This window comes from Garra rufa, chromosome 19, assembly GCF_049309525.1.
Source record: "Garra rufa chromosome 19, GarRuf1.0, whole genome shotgun sequence".
NCBI classification, from domain to species: domain Eukaryota; kingdom Metazoa; phylum Chordata; class Actinopteri; order Cypriniformes; family Cyprinidae; genus Garra; species Garra rufa.
In genome coordinates this window covers 32,695,881-32,713,551 of record NC_133379.1, presented here as the reverse complement: position 1 = coordinate 32,713,551, position 17,671 = coordinate 32,695,881, and the positions used below count along the sequence as shown (strand labels likewise).

The 17,671-nt window shown below is 38.3% G+C and overlaps 1 protein-coding gene across 1 annotated transcript; it reads left to right on the top strand.

Annotated features, from left to right (window-relative positions):
- The first annotated feature begins 742 nt into the window (after positions 1-742).
- On the top strand, positions 743-17,048 carry LOC141291860 (glutamate receptor ionotropic, NMDA 1-like). Its single transcript, XM_073823876.1, has 16 exons — positions 743-883; positions 1,943-2,029; positions 2,119-2,254; positions 2,962-3,089; positions 4,341-4,505; positions 4,619-4,737; positions 5,144-5,256; positions 5,787-5,935; positions 6,013-6,170; positions 6,617-6,778; positions 7,042-7,151; positions 7,483-7,628; positions 7,880-7,936; positions 9,895-9,921; positions 10,358-10,468; positions 15,066-17,048. The coding sequence occupies exons 1-16, from the start codon at positions 746-748 to the stop codon at positions 15,132-15,134; spliced, it is 1,875 nt and encodes a 624-aa protein (XP_073679977.1). The 5' UTR covers positions 743-745; the 3' UTR covers positions 15,135-17,048.
- Positions 17,049-17,671: the final 623 nt, after the last annotated feature.

Below are 17,671 nucleotides of genomic sequence, written 5' to 3'. Positions count from 1 at the left end.
CGGGGGTGAAAACATTTGAACAGAATAAAGATGCATACATTTTTCTTATTTTGCCTAAATATATATTTTTTTCATTTAGTACTGCCCTTTAGAAGCTACTTACATGTTTACCAGATGACAAAATAAGTTACATTTACCCTGATCTTCAAATTAATGCATTGTGTTTCATTCTGGAGCATCAGTGAGCATTTGAACCTTCTGTAGTTGCATATGAGTCCCTCAGTTGTCTTCAGTGTTAAAAGATGGATCTCAAAATCATACAGTCATTGTTGGAAAGGGTTCAAATACACAAAAATGCTGAAAAAGCAAAAAAAAATTGTAGGACATGAAGAACAGCAGGCTGTTCAACTGTTCAGGACAAACAAGGGACTTAAGAACAACTATCACTAAACAAACTAAAAAAAAAAACCACACAGTTGTGGATCATTCAGTTAACAACACAGTATTAAAAATAAAGTGTATGTAAACTTTTGAACATGGTAATTTTTATAAATTCAACTAATATTTTCTCTTGTGGACTATATATAAACGCCTTTTATTTGAAACTCAGGTCAGTACTAAAAATAAAAACCATGCATTTTGTATGACTCCTCTTATTTTGGTAAAATATGTAATTAACATTTTGCAGATTCTGCAAGGTGTATGTAAACTTTTGACCTCAACTGTATGCATATTTTTCAAGCATCACATTTACATACAAAAAGTTACTCACAGGTCAATACTGGCTGTGCTCCACAGGGTATTGATGTCTTCCAAGTATCCAGAAGGCCTAACAGGACGTGTGGAGTTCAATGACGACGGTGACAGAAAATACGCTCATTACAGCATTCTCAACTACCAGAAGAGCAGACTGATTCAAGTCGGCATTTACAACGGAACACAAGTACTAGTCTTTTCTTTCACAATGTTTAATTTATAATTTCATGACATGGGTCCTGAATCTTGCATTAGTTCCTGTGAGGAATATAAAAATAAACATAGCGTTTCACATGGAAGCCCGATTCCACCACTGAATAAAAAAAAAGGTAATTGTGACTTTTTAACTCACAATGCATCATACAAACTCACAATTCTACATTTTAACATATTATAAAGTACATATCAGTCTTTTTCCTCCTCAAAATTGGACTTTATAACTCGCAATGTCACAATTCAGAGGGAAAAAAATCTGAATTGTGAGATACAAACTCGCAATTGCAAGAAAAAAAAGACAGAATTGACAGTTTTTATCTCACAATTCTGACTTTATAAATCACAATTTTAATTTTTTAACTCACAATCCTGACTTTATAACACACAATTGTGAGTTTATATTTCACAATACCAAGAAAAAAAGTCATACAACTCGCAATTCTGACTTATTTCCCAGAATTGTGATTGCAATTGCAAGATATAAACTCACAAATTCTGAGAAATGAAGTCAGATTTGTTAGATTTACACTTACAGTTCTGACTTTTTCTCAGAAATTGTGACCTTTCCTCAGAATTATTATTAAGTCAGAGAAATTATTATTAATAACAGAGTTAAGTCAGAATTGTGAGATATAAACTCGCAATTATAAGAACAGTCTTTTTCCCCTCAAAATTAGGCTTTATAACTCAATGTGTCTTAACTGCAATGTCACATTTCTGCGAAAAAAATAAGAATTGAGATACAAACTTGCAATTGTGAGAAAAAAAGTCAGAATTGTGACTTTATATCTTGGAATTCTGAGGAAAAAAGTCAGAATTGTGAAATAGAACGGTGAAATTACCTTTTTATTTTTTTTATTCAGTGCTGGAAACAGGCTTTCATAGTTTCAAGCCAACACTAGTATTTCCATAATTGTATTCAAAGCCAAAACTGTAATGGCACATTTGGAATCTAGGCTAGGGTTGAACAAAGATTATGATTATGACTATAAGTCTGTTAATTATCTGCTATAATTACCTGCATCATCAGGTGGTGATGAATAAACAGAGGAAGATTATTTGGCCTGGAGGAGAAACAGAAAGACCGAGAGGATTTCAAATGTCTACTCGATTAAAGGTACAGGGTTCACTTCCCTAAAATTTTTGAAATTACCTAAATGCATGTCACTTGGCAAAGCTGATCAAAATCCCATCCATCTTTTGCAGATAGTGACCATTCATCAGGAACCCTTTGTGTATGTGAAGCCAACTATGCTGGACGGGACCTGCAAGGAAGAGTACACACCTAATGGTGTCTTAATTAAAAAGGTGATCTGCACTGGACCAAATGAGACCATCCCAGGTAACCTATCAGGGACGTTTATGTCACTGTGCTATTCTACATCCGCCGTCTGGAGATACATACATACATATATAAGCATCAGGTAGTTATATATGTATGAATGTAGCAAGGGTGCAAGTGTCTGTGGCTGTGAGCATGCGTGTTTGTATGGAAGTATGTTTGTTTACATTGTAAGTATGTGAGTATTTCTGCTTAATTTAAAACGTATGCATGTTCTGTGTCGCTTGGGCTTCCGTCGCAGCCTTCTGGTTTGTGTGACAGCTCTGGGTGCACCTTTTGTTGCATCCTATATAATCTACAGGTAAAGTGTGAAAGTCAGTATCAATTGTACTTTTATATGTTGATGCTCTCATCTGCTCAATGTGTCTGAGATCAGAATAGCTGCAGCCACTTCAATTCAGCCAGGAGCATAGATGAATTGAAAATTAATTCACAAAGCTTGTTAATATTTTATTCCGTTATCATCTGCAAAAAATCTATGACTGGCTGAGTAGCAGAGCGAAAGCTGAATTTATAGTAATGGAATTGATCAGACCTCAATGCTGTCTAGCGGGTTGAGAGCACTGCCATCTAAAAGAGAAACACAATCTCTGAATGAGCGAGTGATTTTAGCAGTGGGGTGAATGATCTGAGATCAAAATATTGATCTTTCCATATGCAACTTTGTCAGATAGAATGAAATTTCACTCTTTCTGGTTTGGTTACAGGACGCCCAATTGTTCCTCAGTGTTGTTACGGATTTTGTGTTGACCTTCTGATCAAACTGGCGATGACCATGAACTTCACCTATGAAGTACACCTGGTGGCAGATGGGAAATTTGGAACACAAGAAAGAGTAAGTACAGTTTCACACTGTCAAGTATAGTTAAAATGATTATTGTAAAATTGCAAACTGATTTCATGATGAAAACGTACCTGTGGGAACATTCTCGCAAACCACAAAAAACATTACCGGCATGTACAGTGAAAAAAACTATTTGATCCCCTGCTGATTTTGTACGTTTGCCCACTGACAAAGAAATGATCAGTGTATAATTTTAATTGTAGGTTTGTTTGAAAAGTGAGAGACGGAATAACAACACAAAAATCCAGAAAAACACATTTCAAATTGATTTGCATTTTAATGAGTGAAATAAGTATTTGCAAAACATGACTTAGCCAAACCTTTGTTAACAATCTCAGAGGTCAGATGTTTCTTGTAGTTGGCCACCAGGTTTGCACCCATCTCGGAAGGGATTTTGTCCCACTCCTCTTTGCAGATCCTCTCCAAGTCATTAAGGTTTTGAGGCTGACATTTGGCAACTCAAACCTTCAGCTCCCTCCACAGATCTTCTATGGTATTAAGGTCTGGAGACTGGCTAGGCCATTCCAGGACCTTAATGTGCTTCTTCTTGAGCCACTTCTTTGTTGCCTTGGTTGTGTGCTTTGGATCATACCCATCCACGACCCATTTTCAATGCCCTAGCTGGATTCAATGCCCTGGCCCTGACAGTACATGGCCCAGTCCATCGTCCCTTTGATGCGGTGCAGTTGTCCTGTCCCCTTAGCAGAAAAACACCCCCAAACATAATGTTTCCACCTCCATGTTTGAGGGTGGGGATGGTGTTCTTGAGGGTCATAGGCAGCATTCCTCCTGTTCCAAACACGGCAAGTTGATGCCAAAGAGCTTAATTTTGGTCTCAACTGACCACAACACTTTCACCCAGTTCTCCTTTGAATCATTCAGATGTTCACTGGCAAACTTCAGACGGGCCTGTACATGTGCTTTCTTGAGCAGGGGGCACTGCAGGATTTCAGTCCTTTACGGCGTAGTGTGTTACCAATTGTTTTCTTGGTCCCAGCTGCCTTGAGATCATTGACAAAATCCTTGGTAGTTCTGGGCTGATTCCTCACCGTTCTCATGATCATTGAAACTCTACAAGGTGAGATCTTCCATGGAGCTCCAGATTGAGGGACAGTTATTTTGTGTTTCTTTCATTTGCGATTAATCGTACCAGCTGTTCTGTGTACGTATTTTGCTAAAAAGTTCCCACAGGTACGATTTCGTCATGAGATCAGGTAGTAAGATTGCTTTACACTTATATAGGTAAATAACAGCAACAAGAAGGAATGGAACGGCATGATGGGCGAGCTCCTGGGTGGCCTTGCAGATATGATCGTAGCGCCCTTGACAATCAACAACGAACGAGCCCAGTACATAGAATTCTCCAAGCCTTTTAAATACCAGGGACTGACTATTCTTGTGAAAAAGGTATGATTTTACTACTCAAACTACCGCACCACTTGCTATTGTAACCTCATTGAACAGCAGCTGGTATTCAAATGTGCTAAATTTATGTAAGTGACCAAGTAATCTGTTTTCAGGAAATTCCTCGCAGTACACTGGATTCATTCATGCAGCCATTCCAAAGCACACTGTGGCTACTGGTGGGTCTATCGGTGCATGTGGTGGCGGTGATGCTTTACCTACTAGACCGGTTCAGGTACAACAAGACGTTGGGTTGAGAGCATTGCTAACTGTTTTATGTATGTCCATGGGGTGGCTGTGTGCACATGTTGTTTGTTCCTTTAGGTAGTTTGTTTCACTCATTGGGGTCATGTAGCACCTTTGTTTCAGGATGTCTCAACAGTACATGAGAGTGCTGAACATGTTTTATTGTCAGTGTCACCATGAGGTGGGGGAGGTTGGGTGGCTGTACTCAGTGAGCCTGTTTTCTTTTCCCTCTCGTCCTGTCTTTTCCTGTCTGCTCTCTGCCTCTTTGTCTTGCTCTCTCTATGGTCTCTGCAATCTGGCCAATGCTGTGACTTGGGATACCGGAGCATTTACTTATAGGGGTTCTTGCGTATTCTCTTTCTGATCATTTTCTCTGTTTGACCTGGTTTTCCCAGCCCATTTGGAAGGTTTAAAGTAAACAGTGAAGAAGAAGAAGAGGATGCCCTCACCTTATCTTCAGCTATGTGGTTTTCCTGGGGCGTCTTGTTGAACTCTGGAATTGGAGAAGGTGTTGTGAAAGTCAAACTTTGTTTTTATGAAACGTTTTATTTGACATATGTGACCCTGGACCACAAAACCAGTCATAAGGTTAAATTTGACAAAACTGAGATTTATACATATGCTCAATAAATAAGCTCAATAAATAAGCTTTCTATTGATGTATGGTTTGTTAGGATAGGACAATATTTGGCTGAGATACATCTATTTGAAATCAGAAATCTGAGGATGCAAAAAAATCAAAAAGACTGAGAAAATCACCTTTAAAGTTGTCCAAATTAGGTTCTTAACAATGCATATTACAAACCAAAAATTACATTTTGATATGTTTACAGTTGGAATTTTATAAAAAATCTTCATGGAACATGAACTTTACTTAATTTCTTAATGATTGTTGGCATAAAAGAAAAATCTAAAATTTTGACCCATGCAATGTATTTTTGGCTATTGCTACAAATATACCCCAGCGACTTAAGACTGGTTTTGTGGTCCAGGGTCACATATGTTTGACTACTGCTGTACTTAACACGTGTTATCCAGGTGCCCCACGTAGCTTTTCAGCAAGAATCTTGGGAATGGTGTGGGCTGGCTTTGCTATGATTATAGTAGCATCCTATACTGCCAACCTGGCTGCCTTCCTGGTGTTGGACCGGCCTGAGGAGCGCATCACCGGCATCAATGACCCAAGGGTAAGATTCTCTAAGCACTTGAACTACCAAAGTAAAGCTTTCCAAGATGTATACAGTAAGTTTGTGTTTTTTTCCAGCTACGGAACCCATCAGACAAGTTCATCTATGCCACAGTGAAGCAAAGTTCGGTGGATATTTACTTCCGGCGACAAGTTGAGCTGAGCACCATGTACCGCCACATGGAGAAGCACAACTACGAAAGCGCCGCTGAAGCCATCCAGGCTGTTCGGGACAAGTGAGTCCCTGCTGGGTAGACACCAGCAGGTCTGGCCTCATGGTCAGTCAATCAGTTAGTTAGTCTTAAGGGTCCTGGGCCTGCAGGTCTCAGGTATATAAATCAGTGCCAGCACTTACTGCACTAACCTGTGACCCTGGTCCATAACCCCACACAGGAGAGGCCCAGCTATGTGCCACACATAACATATATTAACAATAAGCTAAAGAACCTTTTTCAGGTTTTCAGCAAAAACGTCATTGCGGGAATCCAATGGGGGACAAAGCTCCACTGGTCCGGCATTGGATTTCATTTGCCTATGAGGTGGCATTCTAGATTTCTGGTAACACAAGTCGCACAAGAGGGGTGGGTGGGGGCGGGTGCCACGAGTGTGTTGTTTCTCACTGTACTGTTGCACCGTAACCCCCCACCCTTCCCGTCCTCCTCCCTTCCCCCTGCCCCAACAGCAAGCTGCATGCTTTCATCTGGGACTCTGCGGTGCTGGAGTTTGAAGCCTCGCAGAAGTGCGACCTGGTGACCACGGGAGAGCTGTTTTTCCGTTCGGGCTTTGGCATAGGCATGCGCAAGGACAGCCCCTGGAAACAGAATGTGTCCCTGGCTATTCTCAGGTCTGTCCCAGCCGAAGCAGCATATTGTACGCTTCTGTATAGTTTTCTGTTGTATAAAATCTCACCATTGGACACTTACTCATCTCTCTCTGTGTATTTCCCCTCTTTCATACCTGCTCTGTTGTCTGTGTGCTTGAACATATATGTGTTTGTGTGTATGTGCTAGTGGTTGTGGTGACTTTGTGGGATTTATCGGTGCTTTCTACCAAAAACACCTTATTAACATTAGAACTTCTCTTCCTGCTCTCCACCACCCCTTGCAGTTCCCATGAGAATGGCTTCATGGAAGACCTAGATAAAACCTGGGTGAGATACCAGGAGTGTGACTCAAGGAGCAATGCCCCAGCCACACTCACCTTTGAGAATATGGCAGGTATGGTCGATTTCAGGTACAGAGAAACCTAAAAGAGATTGGACAAAAAAGGTACAGTAGGTAAGGTATTGGGGCCTTCTTTTGTCCAATGCTTTTAGCTGTTGTTTTATGCTCACCTGTGTTGGTGTTCACATTTGTAACAAACTCATTAATCTTTAACATCCATCCATTTTGCATGCTTTTCAGCAGCAGACCACAAATATATGGGCAATACATGTAGGATTCCATCACACCAAGGCTCCACCCCCTCCAGTTCCTCAGTGGGTTGTTTCGAAGAATATTGTGTCTTCGTTAACCGTCTAACAGTTTCATTCATTCTTCTCATTCACAGGTGTCTTCATGCTTGTCGCTGGAGGCATTGCAGCAGGGATCTTCCTCATCTTTATCGAGATTGCATATAAGCGCCATAAAGACGCCCGCAGGAAGCAGATGCAGCTAGCCTTTGCGGCCGTCAACGTTTGGAGGAAGAACCTACAGGTAAGGTAGCTCTCTCCTACAACACAAGAGGTAAAAAGAAGGGTGATCATGAGGGAACGACCTCCCAACAGACAAAACCACTTTTTGTACTAGGGCTTCAGTTCAAGTTTTCCATTCATACCATTGCTAAAAACAAACCCTTGGTGTAGTGACTAGAGGTGGACGATCTCCATTGCGTGTTCTTAAGCTTCTAAAAGGGCCTGGGGTTTTCTAGGCTGCTTCAGCCTCCTTCTTCTTGTCTGTCCCAACAGGACAATAAGGAGAGCTCAGGGAGTCAAGCTGTGGGTGCGGCTGGGACTCCATCTTTAGTATGTAAAACAAGTTGATCCATCTTGTTGCCACGCCATCCTTGCTACGCGAATCAGTATATTTAAAATAGCTGATATGCTTAGTTATTCATCAAAATATAAAGCTGCTTTCATGGCATGAACCACTTAAATGCTTTAAACCACTTAGCGTATTAAGGTTATATAAAATAGAAATGGCTAAAAATGCTGTAGACCACCCAAATAATGTTTGCAGTATAAAAAGTTAACATTGATTAGGTACTGCTAGTATACATCAGCAAGCTGTGCTGAATTAAACATGAAGCTACTAACAAAAAGCTAATTAATAACATGACATTGAGCATATTTCAAAAGCCCTATCCAGCACATCCATGCTATAGTCCAACACAGTCCAATTGAAATGTCTGCTACAAACTCTTGCTTACCTGTGTGTCCTTTAAGACCAATGTTTTCTAGTGAGAAGTCCTGGGAGGTCTTCCCAGTGGGACTGTGATGTTTGGTGGGGGGTGGGCCAGTGGGGTGGGAGCTGGGTAGAACTACAGTGAGGCTGTGACAGCCTCAAGCTGCTTCTTTATTCAAAATGACAAAAGGTCAGAACTGCTGCAATAGAATAAAGAGCAGTAACAGTGAAAGGTAAGATCACAGTCGCTTGTCTTTGTGAGCAGGTCAATTTACTGTCACATCTGTCATCTATCGTCTTTTATGCATATGCATGTAGGCTCTTATGCAGAAAGGTCAAGCAAACAAACTAGGGTGGACAAAAACACTTTAAATTTGGAGTCTGAAGGGTTTATTTAAATATAAATCTATCACTAGCATTAGTTTGTATGGATCGTTCACTGTGTCACTTCATGTTTTTTGTCAGCTCTTCCTTTCTGTATAGGAATTTACACAACTTTCTGACGGCGATACCTTTGCAAGCTTGGGTGTGAATATAAATGTTTTGTGTGTGTGTGTAATTCTATATGGATGTCCATATTTAAATACCCATTTGCACTTGTGTGTACTGCACCTTCATACAAGGAACTGCGTGTAACACACATACATTGCACTTCTGAATAACCTGCCCAATTTGCAATTTTGTCCATTGGGCTGTTTCGTGGCCGTCTTAAAAGCAGAGATGTCAAAAACATGCTGCCCACATTACAATGGTTAATGGTTGTCTCTTGGAGCAGAGCCCATTCAGAAGTGCACTGCCTTCAGGAAAATGAGAAAACAAAAGGGAAACATTGAAAAAAAGGAACTAAGCGAAGCGTGAATGTGCTCTCATGAGATACTTTGTCAAAGCTTGCAGCCAGTTATGTGTCTCACTGTGCCGGTGGTCTACGTTGGTCCAGCATGCTAATGCACAGTTCTCTGACCACAGCCAAATAGGGCTTTTTTTTTACTTTGTAAAAAAAGTATAAAGTTTATGTGTTTAGCGAAGTTGTTCTTAGACTGTGGTAAGTTTTAATTGGTAGTAGGGGTCAAATGATATTCAGAATCTTTTCAAGGACCGCAACAAATGTGAAGATAATCCTGAAAGTCTTCCATCATCCTAAATTAACTGTATGCTTGTTCACATTTTGCTTACTTTATCCACACCCTCGCTCCTACTGCCCTCTGCATGAGTCTAAATGAAATTCACACCACATTTAACCCAACTCCCTGAGTATATGCCTTACTGTATGTGTGGTGTGGATTTCCGTTATACCCTTCAAAAAGTATAACGCTCAAAGAAGATTCTTATAAGTATTCATGTATTAATCAGTATTATTTCATATCCTGTGCTCTTTTGGCATTTTATTGGTTGCTCTATTTCCCTATAAGAGTGTTGTTTTGTTTTTGTGATATTACAGAGTGCTTGGCTTTGATGTCATTATTTCCTCAGCAAACCCATTTGCTGCCTTCTGCTTTTGCTTATGGATCTTTAAGTCATATGATCTTTAAAGCAAGTGGATAAATATTCATTTATTTTTCTTTTTTCCTCCCCAATGCAGCCCTCTTCCTCTGTAGAGACTCAGGATGTAAGAATACCTTAATTCGACCTTTCCTTACACAAACACACCCAGTCTTGTGCTATACCTTCGTACCATTTGTAGAGGCCAGAGAGTAGCCGTGTGGGGCACCTTTATTGGACAGTGGGAGGGAATGGGGGCAAAAAGGTCCCAGTCTTCTTCTGTGCCTAAAAAGTGTTAAACGCAAGTATTTATGAAACAGCACAAAACAGATGCCAAGGAAGATCATTTGGGAATTCGAAAGTGCTGCCAATTCATGCAACCAAATCTGTTGCATCTGTTACCAATTCGTAGTCTCTTCATGTCAAATTAGTTTGACTTCCATTCATATTTATAGATCGCTGGGTTTAAGATAGCTTATCAACGGGAAACGAGGGGATGTGGTTTTGGCAGGTGAAACCCAGCCGGAGAACATAAATAATTGTTCTACGTATATTTATTTTAGGATAGGAAAAGTGGTAGAGCAGACAGCGACCCAAAAAAGAAACCCTCTTTTAGGTCCATCAGTACCACCCTGGCCTCCAGCATCAAGAGACGTAGGTCCTCCAAAGACACGGTAAGGAGGTTAAGGAATGGCATCTCTTTTTACTCGGCCGGTCTCTCTTCCTCTTTCTGCGTCTGTCTTTCTCTCGTCCTATTCTTCCGCTCCTCTCTCTGTATCTACTTTCTTCTGTCTTAAACGACATGTCATGTCTGAAACCAAGAGAGCCGCATTTCTCTCTGGTTACTCCTCCATTCCTGGCATCTCGGCCACGGCCACGTGTCTGTCAGTCAGTCATCGAGTCACCATCCAGACCCCATCTGTCAGTTAGAGTTAAGCTGAAAGGTTTTAGGACCCCAGTGATCAGGGAAAAGGTTCTAACCTAAGAGCTGTTCCAAGAGGAGGGGGCGCTGCACAATGCCTGATGTTTCTGGGCTGCTTCTCTCCCTATCGCAACCTCTGGATGTGGAGTGTGTGTTTGTGAGGGTGGACGTGTGTGCCTTTTTTTGGTGGGATGTGTTGTGCATATTTGTGCGTTTTTCTCGTCCCCTAACCTGCCTGACGTTATTGATATGAACAGTCAAATCTAGCGATGTTTGTTTTTCCCGACGGCATGCTTTGGTGTTGTGGTGTTTAATCAGAGCAACCGATACCATGCGGACTAACTTTTTTTTTGTTTGAACAGCGGAACTTCCATTGGAATCATCAATTAACAATGATTTTCTTTTGTGCAACTGTTTCATTTAAGGTCCTAACGAAGTTTATTTCAAGGAATGTGAATTTAAAATGAAAATTCTGTCACTTACTCACCCTCATGTTGATTTTCTTTCTGCCGTGGAACACAAAAGAAGATAGTGGAACGTCCAAGCTGCTCTCAAGGGCTCTAAAAAACATAATAAAAGTACAATAATAGTAGCAATTTAAGTGCTATATTCAAAGTCCTACTAATAAGTCATAAAACAAGACATGACACACCAAGTTTGAATGTGTGAATTTGAGAGCTTTTAAAATTGCCTGCAAACGGCTCAAATTTCAATCTGATCCTGCTACAAATGTGTATGGCTTTAAAAGACTTGGAATATAGCGTTAACAGCTAAAATCTTAAAATATAATTAATAATTACATAATTATTCTTTTTTGTTATTATTCCAAATAAAATGACTGCTGCCATAGCAAAACCTTCCCTACGAAAAAACGGAAAAGCTCTGTCACTATGTACTAGTACTTATACTATGTACTTGTATTTAACATAATATAAACACTTCAATAATCAATTCTACAAATTTCATAGGTGTTGTTTTTGATTAACATTAATATGATTTGCTATGGCAGCAACAGTTATTAAATAGGGCTTGTTAGATTTTTTTTCTTCCATTTTCAGCTCTCTTTTTGCTCTCTCTTGAATTTTATCACATTTCTTTCCTTTTAAAATGTTTAAGAAAATGGGGAAAGTGGGTTGGGTTGGTGAATGGTGAATGGAAAAGGCACAACAATCCAGGTGAAAAGCGAAAAACAATATTAGCCATCCACAGTGTTTAACCATCCTTTTATTTCTTGATATCAGTGTCGCCTCTCTTTCTATATAAGTGGATGTATATGGATTTATAACTGTCGACGTCCCCCACATGATGTACATGCTACACAGCCTCTCTCTTCCTCTGCAAGCATGCGATATATCTGTCGTAGAAGTAGAGACTGTGTTTTGGTTGCCTTAGTAGAAGTAGTTGCATTTTTTGTGGTAGTGATGACACAGACTTTTTGTCTCTTTTGCTGACTCACTCTCTCTCACCAGGGGGCACTGTGGGCTTGATTTGGAAGTGCCAACAGCAAGCCTTCTAAGTGAACATAACAAGAACTCTCTCATGCTCTCTAAGGCCTGCTAAGGGCATTCTTGATGCAACACCAAGGAAGACACAAAAAAAGCCTTCCGGTGTCATCAGAAGTATTGCTGAATACATCTATTCTGCAATATGATGATGATCATCTTGACAATGAGAACTTTTGCCTTATGCTTTGGCTTTTAGAGTTGTTGCATCATATATTGAACTTATAGGCTTATTTATTGGCAATGGCATAGTAAAAAAAAAACAGTAAGCTATAAAAGAGGACACATGTTATAATTAGTTAGGTAAATATAAAATTTATAATGTGTACACTACCAGTCAAAAGTTTTTGAACAGTGCAATTTTAATTCATCCAAAATACAGCAAAATAGTGAAATACTTTTACTATTTAAATAACTGCTTTTTATTTGAATATATTTTAAAATGTAATTTATTCATTATTTGTTTATTCATAAAAATCATTCTAATATGCTGATTTGCTTTTCAAGAAACATTTATTATTATTATTATTATTATCAATATTTTAAACAGTTTAGTACATTTTTACAGGATTCTTTGATGAATAGAAAGATCCAAAGAATATTTTTATATAAGAATATATTAAAATATTTTTTAAATGTAATTTATTCCTGTGATTTCAAAGCTGATTTTTTAGCATCATTAGCATAAATTCTTTCAGAAATGTGGTGAAAAAGCTGAGTAGAATTATTTTTTAGGTATCTTTGATGAACAGAAAGTTCAGAAGAACATAATTTATCTGAAATAAAAAGCTTTTGTAACATTATACACTATACCATTCAAAAGTTTGGAGTTTGGAAAGAAAATTACAGAAATTACAGGAAAGAAATTACAGAAATGAATACTTTTATTTAGCAAGAATGCTTTAAATTGATCAAAAGTTACGCTAAAGACATTTATAATGTCACAAAAGATTTCTATTTCAGATAAATTCTCTTCCTCTGAACATTTTTGTTCAGAAACCTGAAAAAATCTACTCAGCTGTTTTCAACATAATAAAAATAATAAATGTTTTTTGAGCAGCAAATCAGAATATTAGAATATTCTCATATTATGTGACTGGAGTAATGATGCTAAAAATGCAGCTTTGAAATCACAGGAACAAATTACATTTTAAAATATATTCAAATAGAAAGCAGTTATTTTAAATAGTAAAATATGTCAAAATGTTACTGTTTTTGCTGTACTTTGAATCAAATAAATGCAGGCTTGGTTAGCAGAAGAGACTTCTTTAAAAAAACACATTAAAAGTCTAACTGTTCAAAAACTTTTGACTGGTAGTGTATAATTGTTTATAAAAACTATTATTTTCAAATTTTATTTTGAAATTAATCAAACATTGCATGTGTCCTTGGTGTGTGCAAAACAATTTAATCACTTCTAAAATGTAGAGCAATTGGAATCCCTCTGCTGCTGCTTTTCCATCAATATATGTATTTTGTTTTTTGAAAATGTATTCCTTAGGTATATGCACATCAGTCCGTCTTGATTAGCAGATTGCCATAAAAAAAGAAATGTGTCAGCTTTACCAAAAAAGCTCTCTGTGCCTCAATTTCACAGCTTGCCACAGCAAGGAACAGAATTTAAAATGATAATAATGAAATCAGTTCAAAGCACTTTGTTTTGATCAAAATGTCCTTGCCGTTGCAACACGGCAAACCTCACTGAGAGACATTTTATAGCTTACAAAACTGAAAAATGAAAGCAAAAAAAGATTTGTTGTGGTAATTGCCTTCTGACTGGGCACCTGCATGTCACTGAGTGTTTTGCCAACCCAGCACTGCAGATGCCCAAGTGAGAAAACAGCTTGTTGCCCTTCTAACACATCTAAGCTTGAGATGAGGAAACAGGAACTGCAACTGAATGAGAATCAAATATATATTACAAATATAAACATGCAAAAGTATTTGAACATTTGAGCCAAGTTTAAAAATGTATTAACGTCATTGCATTAGACAACAAAATGACAGGAAAACAAAAAATGAACGCAACTATTTGTGTTTATTAAGAAACCTTAGGTTAAATAAATATAATACTGTTCTAAATGAGTATTTCTATATGCTTTCCGATGGAAAGTTCTGGTTGAAAGTCCAAAATGGAACTAATGTCCCTAGTTGATGTTATGATCTACAACTATGTTTACTCTGCTTGGGCGCCAGTGTGAACGTGAGGGGTTTTGAGATCATATATCCACTAGAAACCACATTGAGCCAAGTGGGTAAAAGGCAACTGCAAAAATAGCCTGGAATAAAAGGTCACTGTTTACCATCGCTTGTTTGCAGATGCCAACTGGTTCATATTTCATTATATAATGCAATGACATTCATATATTTTTAAGTGTGTCGCAAGCGTCCAAATACATTTTGACTTTTGACACAATAATGCTGACATAAATAACTCATAGGTTACTAGGTGACCTAGAAACCATCTCACAGCAGAGAACCTGCTTCCTCTTCTTTGAATATTATTCTAAATACCACCCAAGGCAGCAAGATAGCTGGAAGAACATTGTATAAAATTTTCATAAACCTCCTTGGATGGAACAGAATTTTTAAGCATTGTGTTCAATTGTAAAATATAGATTTTTAAATGTTTCAGAGTCCTGCCCTGAAGGCAAAAATTAGTGCTGTGCATTATGCCGGCATCTGAAACATTCAACGGTTGAGGTCTTGTTTTGAATTTGCATGCTACGTGCTGCCTTGGGGGTAAAGAAGGAAATTCCGTTCTGGGCTTTTGGCGAAGCAGACAGGTAATAGTCGCACTAACGTTCTCTATCCTGTGTGTTTTCTACCTTCTCTTTCTATCTACAGCAATACCCACCCACAGACATTACGGGCCAACTCAACTTGTCCGACCCGTCTGTCAGCACGGTGGTGTGAGGCAGAGAAAGAGGGAGAGTTTAACATAAAGACATCCTCATTCTTTAGAGAAAAACAAGATGGAACTAGAGAGGAGCACTGTAGTACCGTTCCTCTAGGTTTTGCTCAATGGATCCATCACGGACGAGAAATACTGAGCCACTTCACCTTTATGAAGAGCCAAAGGGACCTGTTGGGACTTGATTGTGGACCGCACGGGATGGCATGACAATGCAATGCACTGGAGCACTGCGAACACACAGACCATATAGACACATAAACATCCACTGATGCTAAAATTAGTATATCACTATCATCTCATCCATCAGAACTTCTTCTCTATAAATTCTTTATGATTATGTAGAAATGCTTCTTATTAGTATTAATGATTATTCTTATGTTGATTAAGTGGTTTAAGTATTGTACAGTATAATTTAGAACAAAGAACTCTTCATGTCACAGGGCCAATTCTAAGGCTGCTATTTAGCGAATTAACTAGTTGTAGTATGTATAAGATTAATTATATTCATCATTTACATATGATATTTATCTTTTTTTATTGTTTTACTTCCTTTCTGTTCAATGGTTTTCAGTATATAAAGGAAAATGTCATCCAGTCTTATTATCTACGCTGTTTCATATCATTGTCTTTCATATTCTACCATCTCTTTGCATGTAACGTGCATGCAAATGTCCCTTAAAGGATTACGGACAAGAAAAATACACAGTATTCCCCCCCGTCCACACATGACAGAAAAGCTATTCAATTAAAAGATTTAAGAAGTGGCCTAACTGCAAACTCTCCTTCAAACTCAACCGTTCTTCCTCACGCAGTCGTTCTCAACTTCAGTCTGGAGGGTGCATCAAGGGGCCGAGTTTTTTCATCCAACTAGCACTTGGCATCTCATGCAAAACCATCTCTGTGTGTCATCCCCACAGATGACCTCAGAGATCTTTTACATGAGAAAAACCCCAAGTGTGCCCATTTAGTCTCGATGCTGGTGCTGTAGTTTTGTATACACCTATTAGTTAGATGGCAAAACTGGCCCGTTCCCAAGTTCTGGGGTTGAGAAACATCAACAAACGCTGTACAAATAAAGACTGCTTACTGTAAATGTTCATTTATATGATCCATGGAAACCCCCCTATATAAGAGATCACCTATCTAGCACTTTAATGTGAATTTGTCGGAAGCTAAATGCATATGGAAATTATGCAATTTGCCAAATGTTGATTGTAATACTCATACTTGATACGGAAATGCACATTTAAGAATGCGACGTATGTTATATGTAACTGTCAGCCGTTTGATTTGAACAAAACATTCCTTTTCTAGTTTTCATATATCGAGATTGAGACAGATTTGTTTCTGATATCAAAGTGTCACATTAGTGCATATCGCATATATCTTCTGTTAACTACTACTTTAGGTTTTAGTCTTTTCAAACTGACAGGTGTTTGTACAGTTTTTCAATTGCTTGGGTCCATGAATGTGGTCTGTACTACAGAAGACTGATGTATTATACCTGATTTCAGGGCATGTGAACGCTGAATTCAGTTTATGTTGCCTGGACTGCTAGACTGCAGATGATTTTAAGAAAATGTTGAAAAAGGAAGTGTTTTTATGACAAACTGTCACACTGTAAATGACACACAAACACATTCAGAGGAATTACATCATATACAAAACACACATATCCTAAGCATAAGTCTTATTTAAATAAGTGCTACATTTATGTTTCAGTTTATTTTCAAATTAAATTCTTCAAATGAACACATGTTTGCATTTTGACCAAAATATATAGAAATAACATTTCTGTGTGCCAATAAATTTGTGCCATGTCAGTTGCAGACCACAACTAAGTGTCTTTTCAATTTTGTGAGCATGATATTATATTCATGATACAAATATCCATAAATTTGATGACAATTTTATATGTGTCTACTTATATCTACTTATGCTTTAACATATTTTGAGAACAAATTTCTACCCAGCAAAAAGCAAAACCAGCACCTTGTAAAATATTAATTATATTGTTAGTCCTGATTCTGAACAATTAAACTGTCCGCTGTTCTTTATTAAAGTCCTTCAGGTCCCACAGATTCTTTTTCAGCATTTTTGTGTATTTGAACCCTTTCCAGCAATGACTGTGATTTTGTGATCCATCTTTTCACCCTGAGGACAACTCATAGACTGCGGCCAATTAAGGGACTCATATGCAACTATTACAGTTGGTTCAAACGCTCACTGATGCTTCAGAAGAAAACAGTGCATTAAGAGCCATGAGGGTGAAAACTTTTGAACAGAATGAAAATGTGTACTGTTGGACTTTCAAATAGTCCTCTGCATGTTCAAAAATGGTTCAGGAGTCAATCTATCAAAAGTTTAAAAGTTTTATTCAAGCTCAGCAAATAGGAGAAATCAAGAGCAAAAACAGCGCTGGAGAAGAACTCTGTCCTTCCGAGTTCTTCTGAATTCTCTTTCAGAAAACAGTCCCTTATATGAGTTCATCACTCTTCCGTGTATCTTCTGCTGTTGGCGTCTAAAAGCAGAAGTA